The 17,895-nt window shown below is 59.6% G+C and overlaps 1 protein-coding gene across 1 annotated transcript in view; it reads right to left on the bottom strand.

The window, feature by feature from the left end:
- Positions 1-1,244: 1,244 nt before the first annotated feature.
- The window catches only part of DDC (dopa decarboxylase), a 41,564-nt gene continuing 24,913 nt past the window's right edge, over positions 1,245-17,895 (bottom strand). Inside the window, exons 3-11 of the mRNA XM_023747520.1 lie at positions 16,862-16,940; positions 16,641-16,735; positions 13,761-13,828; positions 6,987-7,063; positions 6,780-6,799; positions 5,658-5,756; positions 3,881-3,982; positions 3,005-3,207; positions 1,245-1,640 (exon numbers count right to left, since the gene is read on the bottom strand). Coding sequence (XP_023603288.1) covers positions 3,007-3,207; positions 3,881-3,982; positions 5,658-5,756; positions 6,780-6,799; positions 6,987-7,063; positions 13,761-13,828; positions 16,641-16,735; positions 16,862-16,940 — 741 coding nt within the window. The 3' untranslated portion in view covers positions 1,245-1,640; positions 3,005-3,006. The remainder of the gene's footprint in view (positions 1,641-3,004; positions 3,208-3,880; positions 3,983-5,657; positions 5,757-6,779; positions 6,800-6,986; positions 7,064-13,760; positions 13,829-16,640; positions 16,736-16,861; positions 16,941-17,895) is intronic.

The following is a 17,895-nucleotide window of genomic DNA, read 5'->3' as shown; positions in this document are numbered from 1 at the left end:
GGAGGCTGTTCTGTAGACGATGGAAACGCTAACTGTGCAACCCGCGGGCTTTCTGAACTTGGAAGGTGTCTCCCTGCGTTTCCCTGCGAAGGCGCTTCCCCCTTGGAGTCTCTCGCAATCAAGGCGCGCAGGCGGCGAGGCGGGCTGCACTCAGGGGGGCTCCCTAGGATGCGCTCACCGGGACTCACCTGCCCGCCAGGAGTCCTCGAAGATGGGCCCAGTGGTTCCGGAGGCCAGGCACGTAGCGGGCAGGTACCTGTTATCAGTGTTATAGGCTGAGACTAAGCGGAGTGGCGAGTCAAGTCCATGTGCGATTCCAGGAGCCTGGGGAGCTGGAATACCTGCTGTCAGCCCTTTGGCTCGGAGCCGCCCCGCCCCCTCTGCCAGCACATCCCGCCCAGCCTGGCTCCTTAGTGTCCCGCCCATGCAAGTCTGAGAAGCGCTTCTTTACCACCTTGGACTTTGGCTTCAGAGAGCAGAGCCACTTAGGTGAGTTTAGTGAATCGCGTTTTCAGACCAAGTAACAGAATAGCCACTAACAGCCGCCTGTTGGGTGGTGCATGCCCCTGTGGCCCGTCACAGGAGGTCTGGTCTGGAGGTGGGCGGTTCGGTCCGATGACCCGCCTAGGGCTGTCAGGAAGGGCCGTCTTTCCATCTTCCATTCCACCTTCTTCTCCCCGTGGATTCCCCCAGGCCTGGGCCTCTTGCCCCAGGAAGGCCCCCACACACAAGGAACCCGCCTACTTAGAGCAGAAGGGAGGGGACACACTGGGACAGGATCCTTTCCCCGGAATTCTCTCTTGGAAAAAGGAGGAAGCCACTTCCTGGGAAGCCTAGAGCCTTCCTCTCCCTGTCTGGGCCCAGCGGGTCCCAGGGGGAACCCTTCCTGGGAAAGTGACTACCGGGAGGTGGGGGTGGAGAACATGACTGTTGAGTAGCAACTACACATGGGACATCCAAATGACCGTAAAAAACCGCCCTGCTCGCGGTGGTCCCACTTTTTGTGCTCCGTAATCTTGCTATTTATTTATTTAAAAGCTGGAGTTCCCTCCAAGTAAACCTTATATGTTGTTACAGCTTCGAACACCGTGCCTGACATGTATGACACACTCAATACACATGGTTGAATGAATGAATGCTGTTTATCCAAGGATGCCATACCTCTGGCCGCTGGGAAAGGGTACGTCCATATTATAACCATCAGCTGGGCACGGCGTAGAACAGGAAGCTCACCAGACGCAATAGCCATGCACTTCAGATGGTTTATTGAGCACTGGCCGCAGGATGGAGCAAGGGGAAGGCCACAGGCGTGACCTCCAGCCCCATCACCCAGCCTGCCCTGGGAGAGAGCTCCCGCGCCCTCCCCGCCACGGCCAACTCCAAGAGCACGAAGCACTATGATTGTTTAATTAACAAAACCACAGCCAAACAATGAATGAAAGCTACGTCCCTGGGGACTGACTTTTCACGCAGCAAATAATATCTCTTCGCCGACAAGAGACTCGGGAGACGTAAGCGCAGGCGTCTGGTAGCGTTGGAGAGAGAAGTGCGGAGCCGGCGGGCTCGCTTCCACGGAGCCGGATGATGTTTATCTTCCTCTCCCTCCAGTTTTCAGATACACGTCTGTTCAGCTTGGATCTCTACAGGGGAAAATAGCATGAACATATGGCTACATTAAAAAAACACGGAAGAATCAAAGAATGTTGTACGCGTCCCTCTGAACACAGAGAAGGATGTGTGTGAGGAAGTGTGACCAGGGAGGGAGGAGGTCTGACTGCCGGCCTGGCTCCTCTGTGGCACATTGTATCGAGGTCAGAAGACTCTGCCCCCCCCCCCTTCCCGGGAAACAGCACCTTGACCCTCCCTCCCTCTCGGAACCATGGCCTGGGCTTGACATGGCGGCCTCAGCGATGCTCAGGTGCAGCCCAGGTGTTAAGATCTCCCTCCCTCTAGGCCAGTGGTTCTCAACCTGTGGGTCGCGACCCCTGAAAATACATCCTACATATCAGCTATTTACATTATGATTCATAACAGTAGCAAAATTACAGTTATGAAGTAGCAACAAAAATAATTTTATGGTTGGGGGTCACCACAACATGAGGAGCTGTATAAAGGGTCTCGGCATTAGGAAGGTTGAGAACCACTGCTAGTCCATTGGCCCTGTGACTAATACACGCAGCATCCAATACCACCTATTCTTATACGCACTTTGGGTGATTGTAAAGGCAGTGTTCATTAAAATGCATTTCATTTTCAAAATTGTGCTATCAATTGTTCAAGTGTATATACATTTTTTGGGGGGACACCCTATGTATGATACTCTAGTATATATGATATACAGTGTTATGATAGGATATATAATATAGCATAGCATAGTATGATACTACATGGTATTGTATAGTAAACTATAGAACAGTAGAATATGTCTGTTAAGTGTGTATACATTTTGGGGGGACACCCTACGTATGATACTCTCCGTAGTATATATGATATACACTGTTATGATACTATATATAATATAGTATAGTATGATACTACATGAGCTGTTAAAGTGTGTATACATTTGGGGGGGACACCCTACGTATGTACTCTCTGTAGTATATATGATATACACTGTTATGATACTGTATATAATATAGTATAGTATGATACTACATGAGCTGTTAAGTGTGTATACATTTTGGGGGGACACCCTACGTTTTATACTCTATGTAGTATATATGATATACACTGTTATGATACTATATATAATATAGTATAGTATGATACTACATGAGCTGTTAAAGTGTGTATACATTTGGGGGGGACACCCTATGTCATGATACTAAGTCGCCCAATGAACGGGGAGAAGTCTGCGGGGGTTATAGCCAGACGCCGGGGACAGTTTTCACGCCTGGATATAAAGTTAGTCTGAGCCTCTAAATAACCATCGGAGCACATGGTGCCTCCCGGCTCTCCAGACAGGACAGGAGGGGTGCTGCCCCCCCTTCCCCGGCGCGCTCACCGCTACTCCTGCCCGGCCCCCAGCAGGGCCGTGGCCAGCGCCTGGATGTGGGCCCAGGCCCGCTGCACGTGCGCGGACTCCACGACGCGGGAGCAGATGGCGAAGCGCAGCACGAACTTGTCCCTCAGGTGGCAGGGGACCAGGTGGATCTCCTTGGCACCGTTGATTCTGTCCAGAAGGTCTTCGTTCAGCTTGTTGGAGCCCTGGGGGACCAAGGAGGGGGGGTGGGGGGCGCCTCAGTGAAGGGAGCCACCGACCACTCGCCTTCATTGACAAGACAGTCAGCCTGGTAACAGTTCCGGGGCCTGAGGACACGCTGTCGAGAGCGGCCCTTCCCAGGCCCAGGGTTTGTTTTTATGAAAGTGCCCGACCGGCTGGCTCAGGGGCTGAACTCGACCCAGGAACCAGATCGTGGTTGGATTCCCGGTCAGGGCACATGCCGGGCTGTGGGCTCCATCCCCAGGGCAGGAGGCAGCCCATCATTCTCTCTCATCATTGGCGTTTCTCTCTCTCCCTCTCTCTCTCTCTCTCTCTCTCTCTCTCTCTCCCTTGCGCTCTCTGAAGTCAATAAAAATATCTTTTTTTTTAAAAAAAAAAAAAGAGAACAGCCCTAACCGGTTTGGCTCAGTGGATAGAGCGTCGGCCTGTGGACTGAAGGGTCCCAGGTTCGATTCCGGTCAGGGGCATGTACCTGGGTTGTGGGCACATCCCCAGTAGGAGGTGTGCAGGAGGCAGCTGATCGATGTTTCTCTCTCATCGATGTTTCTAACTCTCTATCCCTCTCCCTTCCTCTCTCTAAAAAAAAAAATCAATAAAAATATATTTAAAAAAATAAAATAAAAAAAGAGAAGAAAGACTGAACGGACGTGCACGTACCTTCAGCCGGAAGCAGACCAGCCCCAGGGTGACTTCCGCGCAGATTTCAAAGCGAGGGTCCCGCTGCACCGCAGCCTCGAACTCGCGGGCCAGCCGCACGTGCTGGGGGCAGAGAGGGCCTGTCTGAGCTCAGCCCCGAACACCTCTCGGGCTGCACGGCGGGAAGCCCCTGCTGCACTTATAGCCATTTTCTTCAGTGTTTCTGTCACCGCCCCCGCCCCCGCTGTTCCCGCACAGACGGAGGACACGCTCGTGTGACCACGGGAAAAGGTGGCGTCTCCAGTTAAACCCACCCACCCACCCCGTTCTCCTGTGTCTGTCCCACCAGAACACTGTCTGTGTTTTCAGAGGAAACACTGCACAGAGGTACTGAACCTTCTAGAAAGGAGGGGTGGCTGACCGGGTGCCCACAGCAGGCTGGGCGGGCCGCACCACAGCCTCGCACGGGCGCCGCCGCCCTCGGCCCATTCTGCAGATGGGGAGCCTGAGGCTGGGCTCCGCCGCGGGGCCTACGGCCGGAGCTTCGGGCCTGCAGAGCCGCGGCTGTTCGTGATGCAAAGGTGCTCGCCGCCCCCGAGCAAGATCACGTCAGCCCCTCGCCCGCACACGGACCCCCTCGCGTGGATAATGTCGCCGCCTGACTTCCAGGTGGGTATGGAGCTCAATAGCCGACTCGGACGGTACCTGAGCTGGGAACGTGGTCTCGGTGCGTGTCTTTCTAGTCTAAACCCAGGCACCCAGCCTGGGGCAGGTGCTGGGAGGGCGCAGGGGGCATCTGAGCAGCATCTCTGCTCGAGGTGTGGGTGGGGCTGAACCCCCATAAAAGGCGCAGTTCCCAGTCACATGAGACATATGGGGCCACCAGAGGGCGCCAAAGACTGGGGCCTGCAGGGGCCTGAGGCTCTGGCCACACACCGGCCTGGGGACAGGCTGGCCAAGCCCCTGAGCCCCCTCCTCGTCCGTCCACAGGACGGGGACCCTCAGAGGGAGGCTCGCAGTGTCTAACACGAGGCAGCAGGACCCGCCCCAGAGGCCCCGGGCTGACAGCCGGAATCGGGGGGACATGAGCCACCACGGCCACTCTCCTTCCCCAGACGCTGCGTCTTCATCATGTCTGAGCCGGCACTCTCACCCCTCAGCCCCCACACGCTCCCTGCGAGGCGGGCGGTGGGCGGCTGGGACATTTGGCGGCTCTAAGCAGGTCGCCCAGCCAGCGCCCTGTCTCGGAGGACGGCCTGGGACATCCTGTCCAGCCCACAGGGCTGAGCCCGGTCGGCACCAGGACTTGGGACGGACGGAGGCCACAGCACGACCACCTGAACCAGAAGCTGCAGGCGGGCCCCCTGCCGTGGACGCCCACGACCTCTGTCCCCCCAGGCAGGGCCGTGGCCGACGAAGGATGCGGGGACAGGAGGGACCCCGTGCAAGCGGCCGGCCTTTTGCAGCAGATAAGTGGGGGCGGGGGGGCCGGCTTGGCTAAGTCCCAGCCACACGATGGCCTCAGTTTCCTCAATTGTTAAAAGAAAACAAAAGCAATGGCGGGGCTCAAGGGTTGAGCATCACCCTGTGAACCAGGAGGTCAGGGCTTGACTCCCGGTCAGGGACATGCTTTGGCTGCGGGCGTGCAGGAGGCAGCCGCCCCTGATTCTCTCATCATTGATGTTTCTCCCTCCCTCTCTCTCCCTCCCCCTTCTTCCCCCTTCCTCTCTGAAATCAATAAAATATATTTAAAATACAGAAAGAAAGTCCCACCTCCCAGAGACAGTGGGAAAGTCACCTTGCGGATGTGGGCCTGCAGGCCCGTGACCCCGTACAGCCGGAACACGAACCACATCTTCAGGGAGCGGAACCTGCGTCCCAGCGGCAGCTGCCAGTGCTGCGGGGGACAGACAGCCTCAGTGGCGGGCCAGGGGCTGCCCCCCCCACGGCCCCCAGAGAGGAGGGAGCGGGTCTCGGCAAAAGGCCGGGGGCCGGAGCAGTCGGTGCTGTGGGAGCCACCATGCTCACGGTGCTGTGAGCTCAGGGCCCCCTGTTGAGCGCACACCGGGCCGGAGCTGGGCGGCGGCGCCGTGGAGAGCCGGGGGGCAGCCCGGAGGGGCAGATGCCACTTAGAACTGAAACTCCCTCTGCACCCAGCCTCGTCCCCCTGCTCCCCACCTCCCCAAAGACCCCGAGTCCTGAGGGGACAGGGACTCGGTCTTGTCTGTTTCATTCCCAGCCCAGCCCCTCGCCCGGCTCAGAGCAGCCATCACTCGTGACCTTCCGTGGGAGGAGCCGTGTGATTCCTGTGCTTAAACCACCAGGAGGAAAACCCGTGCCGCCCGAGGCGCCCACAGGCCTCTGCCCGTCAGTGCTCGCTCCATGGGCGTCCCATGAGCGACTCCGGGCACTCGGCCTCCACGGTGGACAGCACGTGAGCCTGTCCCCAGGCTGTCCGATCCACTCGGCATACACTCAGCTCCCCCTCCCGACAGCGTGGGGGCCAGGCTAGAGGGCGGGCCCCAGCCCAGGTCCCAGCTCTGCCTTCCGATTAGGGCAGCAGTTCTCCACCTCCCAGCCTGACTCCGCTGCCAGGGGACTGCGGCGATGCCCGCCCCGCCGAGACCAGGTCCACTGGACGAGGGCCGCTCCGTCTAAGGACACGCCCGTCCCTGGAGGACCGGAGTGCAGAGTCCCCGTCCCCGCGGAGAAGTTCCCGCGGAGCTGACTCCCTCCCACGGTCAGAGCTCAGCGGAGCTGCTGGCCTCGTTTGCTGTCAGGATGCGGGAGGGCGTGTCTCTAGTGGGACCCCCATCGTGCGAGGCCAAGGGACCAGCAGGGCTTGGGGCTGCGACAGGCCCAGCCCCGCCTCCCGTCTGCACCACAGGGCCCTGCTGCCAGGGACGCAGCGACCACTTACCCTGTAGTCAGTGATGAGCCCTGGGAGAGAGAGAGGAAGAGAAGAGAAACCGTCAGACACACGGGGTCACAGGCCTAACTTCTCCGTCATGGTCAGTCCGCCCCCTCCGGACCCAGGTGCCCAGGGCCCTGCGGGAAACGCTGAGCTGTGCCCCGCGAACAGCCCTGCCGCAGCCCTGGGAGCAGACGCGGACTGCGGGGCGCTCACCCGAGTCCTGGTGGCCGTGCCGCAGGTACACGGGGTCCAGCTTGAAGGCTCCGGTCAGGTCCGCGCGCTTCCTCACCCTGGTTCAGGGAGAGCGACCGCTCAGAGGGCCTCTCAGGGGACTCTCCCCGGCCCCTGTGGCCTGCACCTGGCCCAGCACCTCACCTGCTCCGGGGCCCCTTCCCCGCCCTCCGCACAGGCCCTGCCTTTGTGCTCCCACTCCCCTGGCTCTGAGCACCCAGGGCAGGAGATATAATGAATAAATATTTGGCCAGCGTGGCTCAGTGGTTGAACCAGGAGGTCATGGTTCAATTCCTGGTCGGGGCACATGCCCTGGTTGTGGACTCGATCCCCAGTGGGGGGCATGCGGGAGGCAGCCGATCCATGATTCTCTCTCATCACTGATGTTTCTCTCTCTCTCCTTTCTTCTCTGAAGTCAATAAAACATACATATATAATTTGAAAAAGAATAAATATTTGGTCTTTGTCCCCGGTCCCCAGCACACGGTGCCTAAATCCCCCGGAGTCTGTGCCGTGAGGAGGGTGTCTCCTCGCTCAGGAGGGGCGGCCGCGGGAACACCGGCTCCTGGGGAGAGGGTGGAACTGTGCGCCCCGTTCCCCACGCTCCGGGCGGGGAGAGGGCTGGAGGTTGAGTCCATCCCCAGCGGCCAATGAGTTAGTCAACTGCACCTCCGTGGGGAGACTCCAGGCCCTACACGGCGATGCTGGGGAGCTGCTCATGGGCCCGCGGGTCGTGGCTTTAATTCCCTGTGTCCCTCCAGGCCCAGCGCCGGCCCCAGGGTGTCCTGGCGTGTGCGGGGTGAGCAGAGGGCTGGCGGGGAGCAGGTGACATCGGGCTGTGGCATCCTGTCCCCAGACCTCAGCCCTCCGGCACCTGTGTGTCCCCCAGAACACGCATCGGGGTGATGGTGACGGTGAAAGCCAGGCCACACCTCCCGCAGGGATGGGGATCTGTGATAACGCCCCCCCACCCCCTGCCCCGGGTTCTTTGGCAGCATGGACACCACCTCGAAGCAATTTTGCAGCAAATAGATTATCTGAGAGCAAACTAGAAACCTCGCTGGTTTGGCTCAGTGGATAGAGCGTCAGCCCACAAACTGAAGGATCCCGGTTCGATTCTGGTCAAGGGCATGTACCTGGGTTGTAGGCTCGATTTCTGGCCCTGGTCGGGGCACATCCGGGAGGCAACCAATCGCTGTCTCTCTCACATCGATGCTTCTCTCTCTGTGTCTCTCCCTCTCCCTTCCACCGTCTCTAAGAATCAATGGAAAAATGTCCTCGGGTGAGGATTACGAGAAAGAGAGAGAGAGAGAGAGAGAGAGAGAGGCAGGCATTGGTCTGACAGTAGGCTAGGCTCGGAAGCAATAGAAGGTTAGAGCCCCTGAGAGGGAAGCCAGCGAGCCTGGGATGGATACGGGCACCAGGAGCATGAGGGAGCGGCTGGTTTGTTAGGAAGCTGGCGGAGCTGGTGCTGCCTCAGGGGTGAAGGAAGTGCCGGGAGCTGGCGCCGTGCCCTCTCTCCGACCCGTGAAGGGACCGGTCACACCTGTGGCCCCTGCGTGAGGACCCTGGAAGGGCTCCCGTGGGCCCCTGGCCTGGGGAGGCGCTGGGCCCGGCCTGGACGCTGGGGCAGGAGAGCGAGGGGTGGGCGTAGTCAGCGCTCCCAGGAGAGCTCCGACCTCGCCGTGGGGGCCGCACGCCCTCCCCGCACGCCAGCATGACCTTCCTTTACAAATGTTATGGTTTTTCTTCATTTAAAATATCATGCAGCCCTGGCCGGGTTGGCTCAGTGGACACAGCGTCGGACAGAACCGAAGGGTCCCGGGTTTGATCCCGGCCAAGGGCACCTAGCAGGATTGCAGGCTCCGCCCCGGCCCGGGCCCCAGTCAGGGCACGTGCGGGAGGCAAGCAATCGACGTTTCTCTCTGTCTTTCCCACTCTCCCTAAAAATAAATGGGAAAATATCCTCGGGTGAGGATTAAACATAAATAATGAATAAATAATGGAAATATTATGCAGCGTTAAAGCTGTGGTTTTAAAACAGATATGAAGGGTAATACATCCACCTGCCTACTTAAGAGTAAAACCCGAGCAAAACCGCATGTCCTTCCCCTCACCGCCCCCAGGGGGCGCCATGTGACTGCCTGGCTTGATCACGCCCGGAGTTCTGAATTCTCTGCACAAATCCCTACGTCATCTATGGTGTTGATGAGCATGTTTCTAAACAACATACAAACTCAAGATGTTTAAGCCTCAATGGCATCATTTGGGGGGCCCCATTCACTCCTGTTCCCTGCCACAGCGGGGCCCACCCACCCAGTGAGCACATCCCGCTCGTCCGCCGTCCTGCTGTTACTGTTAGACACGGCTCCGCTGCGGGGACAGGACAGCGTGGGGCCCCCTAGCTCCCAGGGGCGGGGAGAGCGTCAGCCCACACCTGGGTGGAGGCGGCACCAAGGGCATCTCAAGGTCACGCCGCCCGCCAGCTCCTGCCTACACTCAGCGTGGACGGACTGGGGAGAGGACCCTGTGCTCTGCTACAAGCAAGGCCTCTTACCTCCTCTTTTTTATTATATATTTTTTTATTTCAGAGAGGAAGGGAGAGGGAGAGAGAGATGGAAACATCATGATGAGAGAGAATCATGGATGGGCTGCCTCCTGCACGCCCCACACTGGGGATCGAGCCGGCAACCCGGGCCTGTGCCCTGACCGGGAACCGAGCTGTGACCTCCTGGGTCACAGGTCGATGCTCAGCCACTGAGCCACACCAGCCGGGCCTTATGTTGTCTTTAAAAGTCTGCAGCTTGGCATAGGCCCCCTGACGAGGGCTCGGGTTACCTCTCGGGGCCAGTAACAGCTGAGGAGACTCAGGCTACTGACGGGCCCCAAGACCAGAGCCCAAAGAACCCACAAGGTCACGGGGAAACTGTGCGACAGGTCAACCACAAGCTCTAGATCAGTGGTTCTCAACCTTCCTCATGCCGCGACCCTTTAATACAGTCCCTCATGTTGTGGTGACCCCCAATTTCATTGTTACAAATTGAACATAATTAAAGCATAGTGATTAATCACAAAAACAATATGTAATTATATATGTGTTTTCCGATGGTCTTAGGCGACCCCTGTGAAAGGGTCATTCGACCCCCAAAGGGGTCGAGACCCACAGGTTGAGAACCACTGCTCTAGCATCAAGCCTCACCAGAACCACAGGGCTGGGGTCTCCCACAGTCACTAAATCTACAAAAGGACTCCACGCAGCAGCGGGCAAGCGCGGTGACACGTTCCCTGATAACAGTTCATTTCAGCCCTGGCCGGTGTGGCTCCGTGGATAGAGCATCGGCCTACGGACCAATGGGTCCCGGGTTCGATTCCAGCCAAGGGCATGTACCTCGGTTGCAGGCTCCTCCCCGGCCCAGGCCCTGGTCGGGGTGCGTGCAGGGGGGCAATCTATTGATATGTTTCCCTCACATCAATATTTCTCTCTGTCTTTCCCTCTCTCTTCCACTCTCCCTAAAATCAATGGAAAAATATCCTCAGGTGAGGATTAAAAAAAAAAAGTTAATTTTCTTTGGAAAAACAATCCAGCCCCTTTGAGAGGCAGATCCACGTGCCTGGGTGCGCGTGGGGTGGGGCTTTCTCTGGAGGACGCCTGGCGTTAGAGACATTGCGTAGAAAGGATCCAAAACGCCGAGCGGACACTGAACAGCTGAGCAGAGTAAGGAAACCGCTGGGAGACGTGTCTGCTGTGGCTGTAAAGACGGCGGGTGTTGTTGCCCTGACCGGTTTGGCTCAGTGGATAGAGCATCGGCCTGTGGACTGAAGGGTCCTGGGTTCGATTCCGGTCAAGGGCTTGTACCTTGGTTGCAGGCACATCCCCAGTGGGGGTGTGCAGGAGGCAGCTGATCGATGCTTCTCTCTCATCGATGTTTCTAACTCTCTATTCCTCTCCCTTCGTCTCTGTAGAAAATCAATAAAATATATATTTTTTTAAAAAGACGGCGGGTGTTGGAAACGTCCGTCACCTCGTCCGTTTCTGTGTTTAGAAAGTGCCGCCAACGTCGGTAAAATGTCATGAGCTGTGGAGAGACACTTGCTGCTTACGGGATGGAAAAAGCCCTGAGAGCGATAAAAAACAGAAACCCCTTTTTAGCTTGTCTGCTGTAGTAGCCGAGCCTCTCAGCACATCTAGAAAAACTCCCCGCGTAAACGTGTTTGCTTGTTTTCGACGCAGGCGTGTGGGGGCACCCGCCCTCCCTCGGGGCCCCCGAGCCTCCCTGGGTCTCTATTCTATGGCTGGGGACACCGCCCGTCACCGCTGCGGCCTCTCGGGGTGGCCGGTGTGTGTGCTGATCGTGGGGACGTTCAGGACGGCGCAGGAGAGCCCCTGAGCGCGCCTCGGGCTCCATTCTCTGCCCGCTCGCCGCCACCACGCCTCGAGGCACGGCTGTCCACGCCCTCAGCAGACACGCTGCCGACCCACCGGACCCACCGGACCGCGCACTCGGCGGGCCCACCGCCCCGGCCACTGGGAGGGAGATGCTGCCTGCGTCCCGCTGCTGTCTAAGGCTGCGAGGCTGCCCACACTGGCCCCAGACCAGGACGGCCCAGGGCTCAGAGAGAGAGAGTGGAATCTGTGTCGGGTTCAACAAAAGCAGAACTAGAACCGGGGCCTGATTCTGCCTCGTTCTTTTTCCTTTTTTTTTTTCCTTACCCAAGGGTATTTTTCTATTGATTTTTAGAGAGAGTGGAAGGGAGAGGGAGAGACACATCGATTGGTTGCCTCCTGCACACACCCTGACCAGGGCCAGGGAACCTGAAACCAAGGTCCGTGCCCTTGACCGGAATCGAACCCGGGGCCCTTCAGTCCGTGGCGGGGCTGCCTCGTCCTCCTGGGTGCATTGTAACAGTGCCCATGTGTTCGTTTGTAACGTGTGTGCGCTTGGGCCTCTGCTCCGGGTCCACGGGGTGGGGTGTCCCTGAGATACAGGTTTTCCACTTCAAATTCACGCTTTTGCAAGAGGGTGGATGTGACTTGCAAGAGGGTGGGTTTGAAGCGGAAGGACCTGCACATACTTCTCTCTCTGCCTCTCCTTCCTCAGAACCAGTCACCAGCTTCCCCTCCACGGCGGCTCACGCTGTCGGTGGCCCCGGCAGGGATGGTGCGCCCGTCGGAGCAGCATCCGCACCCCGATGGCCCGTCCCTAAGGCAGGGACAGCAAAGCCACCCATGACGCTGGGGCCGGCTGCAGGGACGACAGAGGCAGGAGAGCCACCTGGCAGCGGGGGTCGCGTCAGACGGAAGACTCCTGTGGCAGCGCCGGGCTGGGTCTCGCTGCGAGTGAGAGGCGCGGGCGCCGGGGAGGACGGATGCGGGCCCCTGGCCCATCCCGCAGGCAGGCGGCCCCTCTGCCCAGACGGCCGGGAACTCAGGCCTGTTTCCTTCCTCACAGAACCCGGGGCTGGCGCTGAACCTGGCACGGCGTAGACCGTGTGGCTCACGGCGGGGGCCCTTGAGCCCTGGACGGGGTCACTCGGTTCCCTCTCCCTGTGCTCCACCTCAATCCCCTTCCAGGGAACGGTCCCTCCTCCTCGCGTGCCCTGGGTCTGGGCGGGGCTGCTCACCCCCTGGGACCCCTGGGGAGCGGGGCTGTGGGGCGCTGAGCCCAGGTCCCGGGGGACCCAGGTCAGCAGGGTGACCTTGACCTCGTCCCCGCAGATGTGCAGAGAGGGACTTCTCCGCAGGAGGAGACCCAGGGAGGGCTGTTTGGGCGCAGCGAGAGCAGAGACTCCCAAGTTTGCCGAGATTCAAATAAACAGGGTGCAAAGGCATCGCTTACGGGACAGGGTTTAAAATGAGCTGCCGTGGGAACCCCTCACTGTGATGCACTTGGAGATGGAGCTTTTAAAGAGGCGATTACGTCAAAAAATAAAAAAAAGGCCATCTGGCCCCGACCAGTGTTTCTCAGTGGATAGAGTGTCAGCCCGTGGACGACCGTCTCAGGTTTGGTTCCGGCCAAGGGCGCGTCCTCGGTGGCAGGCTCGATCCCGGCCCTGGTCGGGGCGTGTGCGGGAGGCCACCAATCGGCGTGTCTCTCTCACATCCATGTCTCCCTCTCTCTGCCTCACCCCCTCCCTTCCACTCTCTCTAAAAATCAGTGGGAAATACCCCTGCGTGAGGAGTAACACAAAACACTAAGATGCAGTGAGATCAGGTGCCCAGGCCCTGGAGAAGCCCCCCTGGAGTCCCGGCGAGACTGTCCCTCTCCAACTCCAAGGAGCCCGAGCCTGGTGGCCACGCCCCGCCCATGGCGTTCCTCCAGCCTCACGCGTGGGACGGAGCAGCGCCCGGCCGCTCCTGAGCTCCCAGCCGCGCAGACACAGCCCTGGCCAGCGCAGCCGTGACGAGGGCCTAGGCATGGCCTGGGGATCAGAGCTCCCAGCTCCTCGGCATCTGGACTCAGATCCGGGCCACACCGGGAGCAGCACCGAGGCTGCTGGACCGGAAGCCGGTCCTGCGTCCGCCTCCTGTGAAGGCGGCAAATCCCACCACAGATTTGCTGGGCAGCTTCTTCCCTCTGGGCCTCTGAGTACACGGCCAGCTCCGGCCACAGTGGCCGCCAGGGGGCGCGAGCGGGGGCTGCAGGGTGAGCAAGGAGGTGGCCGAGGAGGAGCTGCTGCCCCACCGGGCCCCACACCCGCAGCGGCTCCGGCTCCGCGGGGCCCCGGGCCGGGCTGGTCAGCGCGGTGGCGACTCACCACATGGCCGAGCAGTCGAAGTTCACCAGGAGCCACTTGTGGGGGTTGAAGTTGAAGGAGTCTGCGAACTGCCAGGAAGCCAAGGAAACAAAAGAGGGGACATGTGCGTTACTCGCGTGGCCACCGGGCAGGACCGGCGCAGAGGACCCAGTGGCGGGCTCCCCCTGAACCGGGGACCCTGCCGGGGGGTCGTGGGGCGGCGGGAGCCCGGCCTCTGGGCTGCGACTTACATGGGCGGCCGCTTTTCACTCAGGTCAAGGGGCGGTGACCACGCACACCCACCCATGACACAAGGAGCTCACGCGGATCGTGGGGGCTGGGCTCCGGCCGGCGAGGCGGGGCCGGGGCAGCGGGGTGCAGGCCCAGCTGCAAACAGCTGGCGCGGGCCCCTCCCGGCTGTGGGCCCCGCCACAGTGTCCAGCAGAAAGTGAGAGATTTTAGCCACCAGGGCCCGAGGGCGCCCTGCGGGCTCCCAGCACCACCCTGCTCAGCTCTGTGTTTCTCGAAACGTGCGCCCGCCCGCCCCGTGACCGACGGCAGGACGGGGCGCACCTGGAGGCCGGGCCGCCACAGGGCTAATCAGTCACCGAGGGGCCAGGCACGGCCCGGTCGGCCTCCTAATGGAGGACTTGGAACTCTTCCCGGGGCCCCTCCGTTTGGTTCCAGGATGAGCCCCGAGGAGGCAGGAGGGAGGGGGGGGGCAGGTGAGAGCATGGGGGGCCGTGGCCAGCTGACCGCCCGCTCGGGGCACAGCTTCATTTCCTCCCGGGCGCCCATAAAAAATCAAGCGAGAAAGAGACAGGAAATGACAAGGGGTCTCGTTTGCTGATCAAAGGCAGCGCGAGGTGGGAGGAGGCCGCCTGCCAGCGTGTTATTAGCTGCGCTCGGGCCTGGTTAACGGCCCCTCGCTCCCCCGCTTTCCGTCCCGCTGACGGCGGCTCTTATCTCCCGCAGGCCCCAGGCAGGATATTGCAGCCCTTATCTGAGCGCCGGGCGGAGCGTGGTCGCCAGGCAGGACCGGGTCCTGGGATGGGGGATCCTGTCTGGGCTGATAGAACCGAGATCCTGTCTGGGCTGATAGGGGGTGTGACGGGGAGGCACCCCGTGAAAGGCGAAACCCCGAGTTCATGGGGCAGAGAAGGGAGTCGCAGGAAAAGGTCTGAAACCCTAAACCTGGTGGTGAGAAAGGACCAGGCCCGGGGGAGGCACCCAGACCCCCCAACGCCTGCCCTTCCTCCCTGGCGCTGGGGGAAGCCGGGCCTGGGGAGGGGTGGGTGCCACCCACCATGTAAGGTGTTTATGCTTCACTTCCCAGCACCCAGCAAAGCCGGCGTCAGCGGGACCTGCCGAGCTGGGCGCCAGCACCCCGCCGTCAGAGCCTCGGCACCCCGTCTTCACAGGCACCTCTGTGTCCCCGTGTCCGCCCGGGGACTGGCCTCAGCCCTCGCACGCACGCAGTGGTCAAGGCATCATCCCTGAGTGAAGGAGGGACTCAGGGGTGGCCACGTAAGCCCATGCTACCTCCCGAGGCACGAACAGGACGGCTGCTTGGGAAGCCGGGGACTTGGTATTCTGCGCCTCCGGCCCCGCTGTCCTGGCCTGAGGGCATGATCAGGCCCAACTGGAAATCAGAAAATCGATGGGCACGTGCCATGAGAGCGAGATGGGCCCCGAGGCCTGGCGACAATTACGGCGTCTAATGCTCGCCCAGCGCTGACTGCCAGACGTGGTCAGCCCGTTACAGGCGACTAACTCCTCTGACCCCGACAACACCCCTCGGAGCCCGCCTCGGGGGGGTGGGGAGAGGGTGCTGGAGAGGAGCCGGGTCCAAGCGGGCCACCTCCTGCCCTCACCCCTGCGCTCGTGCACGGCGAGGCCGCCGAAGCCCTGCCTCTGAGCACAGAACGGATGCCGTGACTCCTCCGCCCCATCTCCTCCCAGACACACCGCCCCAGTCCCGCTCCAGGCTCCTGAGTCCTAGAGGGAGGAACTTCCTGCCCGTGAGCTGCCCACGGGCTGAGAGGCCTCAGGCTCGATTCTGGTCGAGGGCACGCACCTCGGTTGCCGGTTGCCAGCTCAATCCCTAGCCCCAGTCGGGGCACGTGCAGGAGGCAGCCAATCGATGTGTCTCTCTCACATATAGGGTGTCCCAAAATTCACGCAAGATTTGAATTTTGCGTGAGCATTAACAACAACAACAAAAAATAAAAGCCTAATTTTACTTGGTTTATTGAATCAGATTCTAATATCTGTTGCCCTTTGATTTCAATCCCTTCAATTTGATAAGCATTACCAAGAACCAATTATGGCCCAGGAGCAGGGACAATGAAGACCAATGAAGACCGCGGCTTTGCATATGTGCCAGCAAAGCCCTGGAGGCCACTGACCCGATGTGCTATTCCATACATAACCCTATACTGCATACTTTATGAATCAATAAAACATTTACAATTTTTAATTATAAACCTGTGTTTTCTATCAAAATTACTTCTTGCGTGAATTTTGGGACACCCTATAGATGTTTCTCTGTCTCTCTCTCTCCTCTCTTCCACTCCCTCTAAAAGTCAACGAAAAAATGTCCTCAGGGGAAGATTAACAAAAAACATAAAATAAAGTAAAAAATAAATAAAGTAGCCCATCAGCCTGGCCAGCGTGGCTCAGTGGTTGAGTGTTGACCTAGGAACCAGGAGGTCAGGGTTCGATTCCCGGTCCAGGGCACAGGCCCGGGTTGTGGGCAGATCCCCATGAGGGGCGTGCAGGAGGCAGCCGATCCATGATTCTCTGTCATCATGGATGTTTCTCTCTCTCTCCCTCGCCCGTCCTCTCTGACATCAATAAAAGGACATTTTTTAAAGTGGCCTCTGTAGGGAGCACACCTACCTCCACGCCGTCCAGGAGGTGCCGGAACTCGGGGCAGATGAAGGCGCTGCCCGCGTAGGCCGCGTCCACGTGCAGCCACAGGTCCTCCCAGTTACCTGAAAACCAGAGCGACGTGTGAGCTCCCAGACGGAGGCCCTTCTCATGTGGGGCGGGCGTGGGGCTCGTGTGGGGCCGCGTGGGTCTGGCCGCTGACTCGTCCCAGCCCACAGCCCATCACTTGCCGGTCTTAGGATCCTGGGAGCCCCTCCCCTCGAAGGCAGGGAAGCGGAGGGCAGGGACCTGCACGAAGGGCTGCTGTGCCTGGCACAGACGGGGGCTCAGCGCGTGCGCGGAAAGTGCGGGGAGATGGACGCGATGGCCCCTGGCCTCCAGGCAGACCCTGGGCTCTATGAGAAAACCGGGGTCCCCAGGTGGGGGCGGAGGGGAGATGGCCCATAACACAGCCTCTCAGACCCTCCTCTGGGGAACCGAGCTCTGGGCATTGCTCTGCTAATCACTTTAAGGCCTTTGCTTAGCCATGGCCAGGAGTCTCGGGAAGCGGGAAGAGACACGGGAAGACTGCTCAAGGGCGGATGGTTCTCAGTCTGCAGGTACACGGCCCTCCCGCCGGGCGCGCCCGAGAGCGGGGAGGGGAATTCTCGGGGGGCAGCCTGGCCGTGCCCTCTTACAAATGACGTGTGCGGGACAGCTCCGCCGCGCTGTGTGGGGGGGCCCCTGTTAGGAGTTTGCGAAGGGAGCTCAAGCTAACGCGGTTTGGGTCGCGGCAAATACAAAGCATTTTGGCCGCGGCTGGTGTGGCTCAGTGGGTAGAGCGTCGGCCTGCAGACAAAAGGGTCCCGGGTTCGGTCCCGGTCAGGGGCACGTACCTTGGTTGCAGGCTCCTCAGGCCCTGGCCCTGGTCGGAGGCAACCAATCGATGTGTCTCTCTCACATCGATGCCTCTCTCTGTCTCCCCCCTTCCCTTCCACTCTCCCTAAAAATCCATGGGAAAATATCCTCGGGTGAGGATTCACCTCAACAACAACATACAAAGCGTTTGCAAGCCTTCCCAGCGTGAAGCAGCGCTATGCTGGGGTCCACTTTAGTGTGCAAGGCAGCGGTTCTCAACCTGTGGGTCAAGACCCCTTTGGCGGTCGAACGACCCTTTCACAGGGGTCGCCTAAGACCATCCTGCATATCAGATATTTACGTGACGATTCATAACAGTAGCAACATGACAGTTATGCAGTAGCAACGAGAATAATTGTATGGTTGG

The sequence above is a fragment of the Myotis lucifugus genome, unplaced genomic scaffold (genome assembly GCF_000147115.1).
Source record: "Myotis lucifugus unplaced genomic scaffold, Myoluc2.0 scaffold_898, whole genome shotgun sequence".
In the NCBI taxonomy this organism is placed as follows: Eukaryota; Metazoa; Chordata; class Mammalia; order Chiroptera; family Vespertilionidae; genus Myotis; species Myotis lucifugus.
This window is presented reverse-complemented; position numbering and strand designations above follow the sequence as displayed.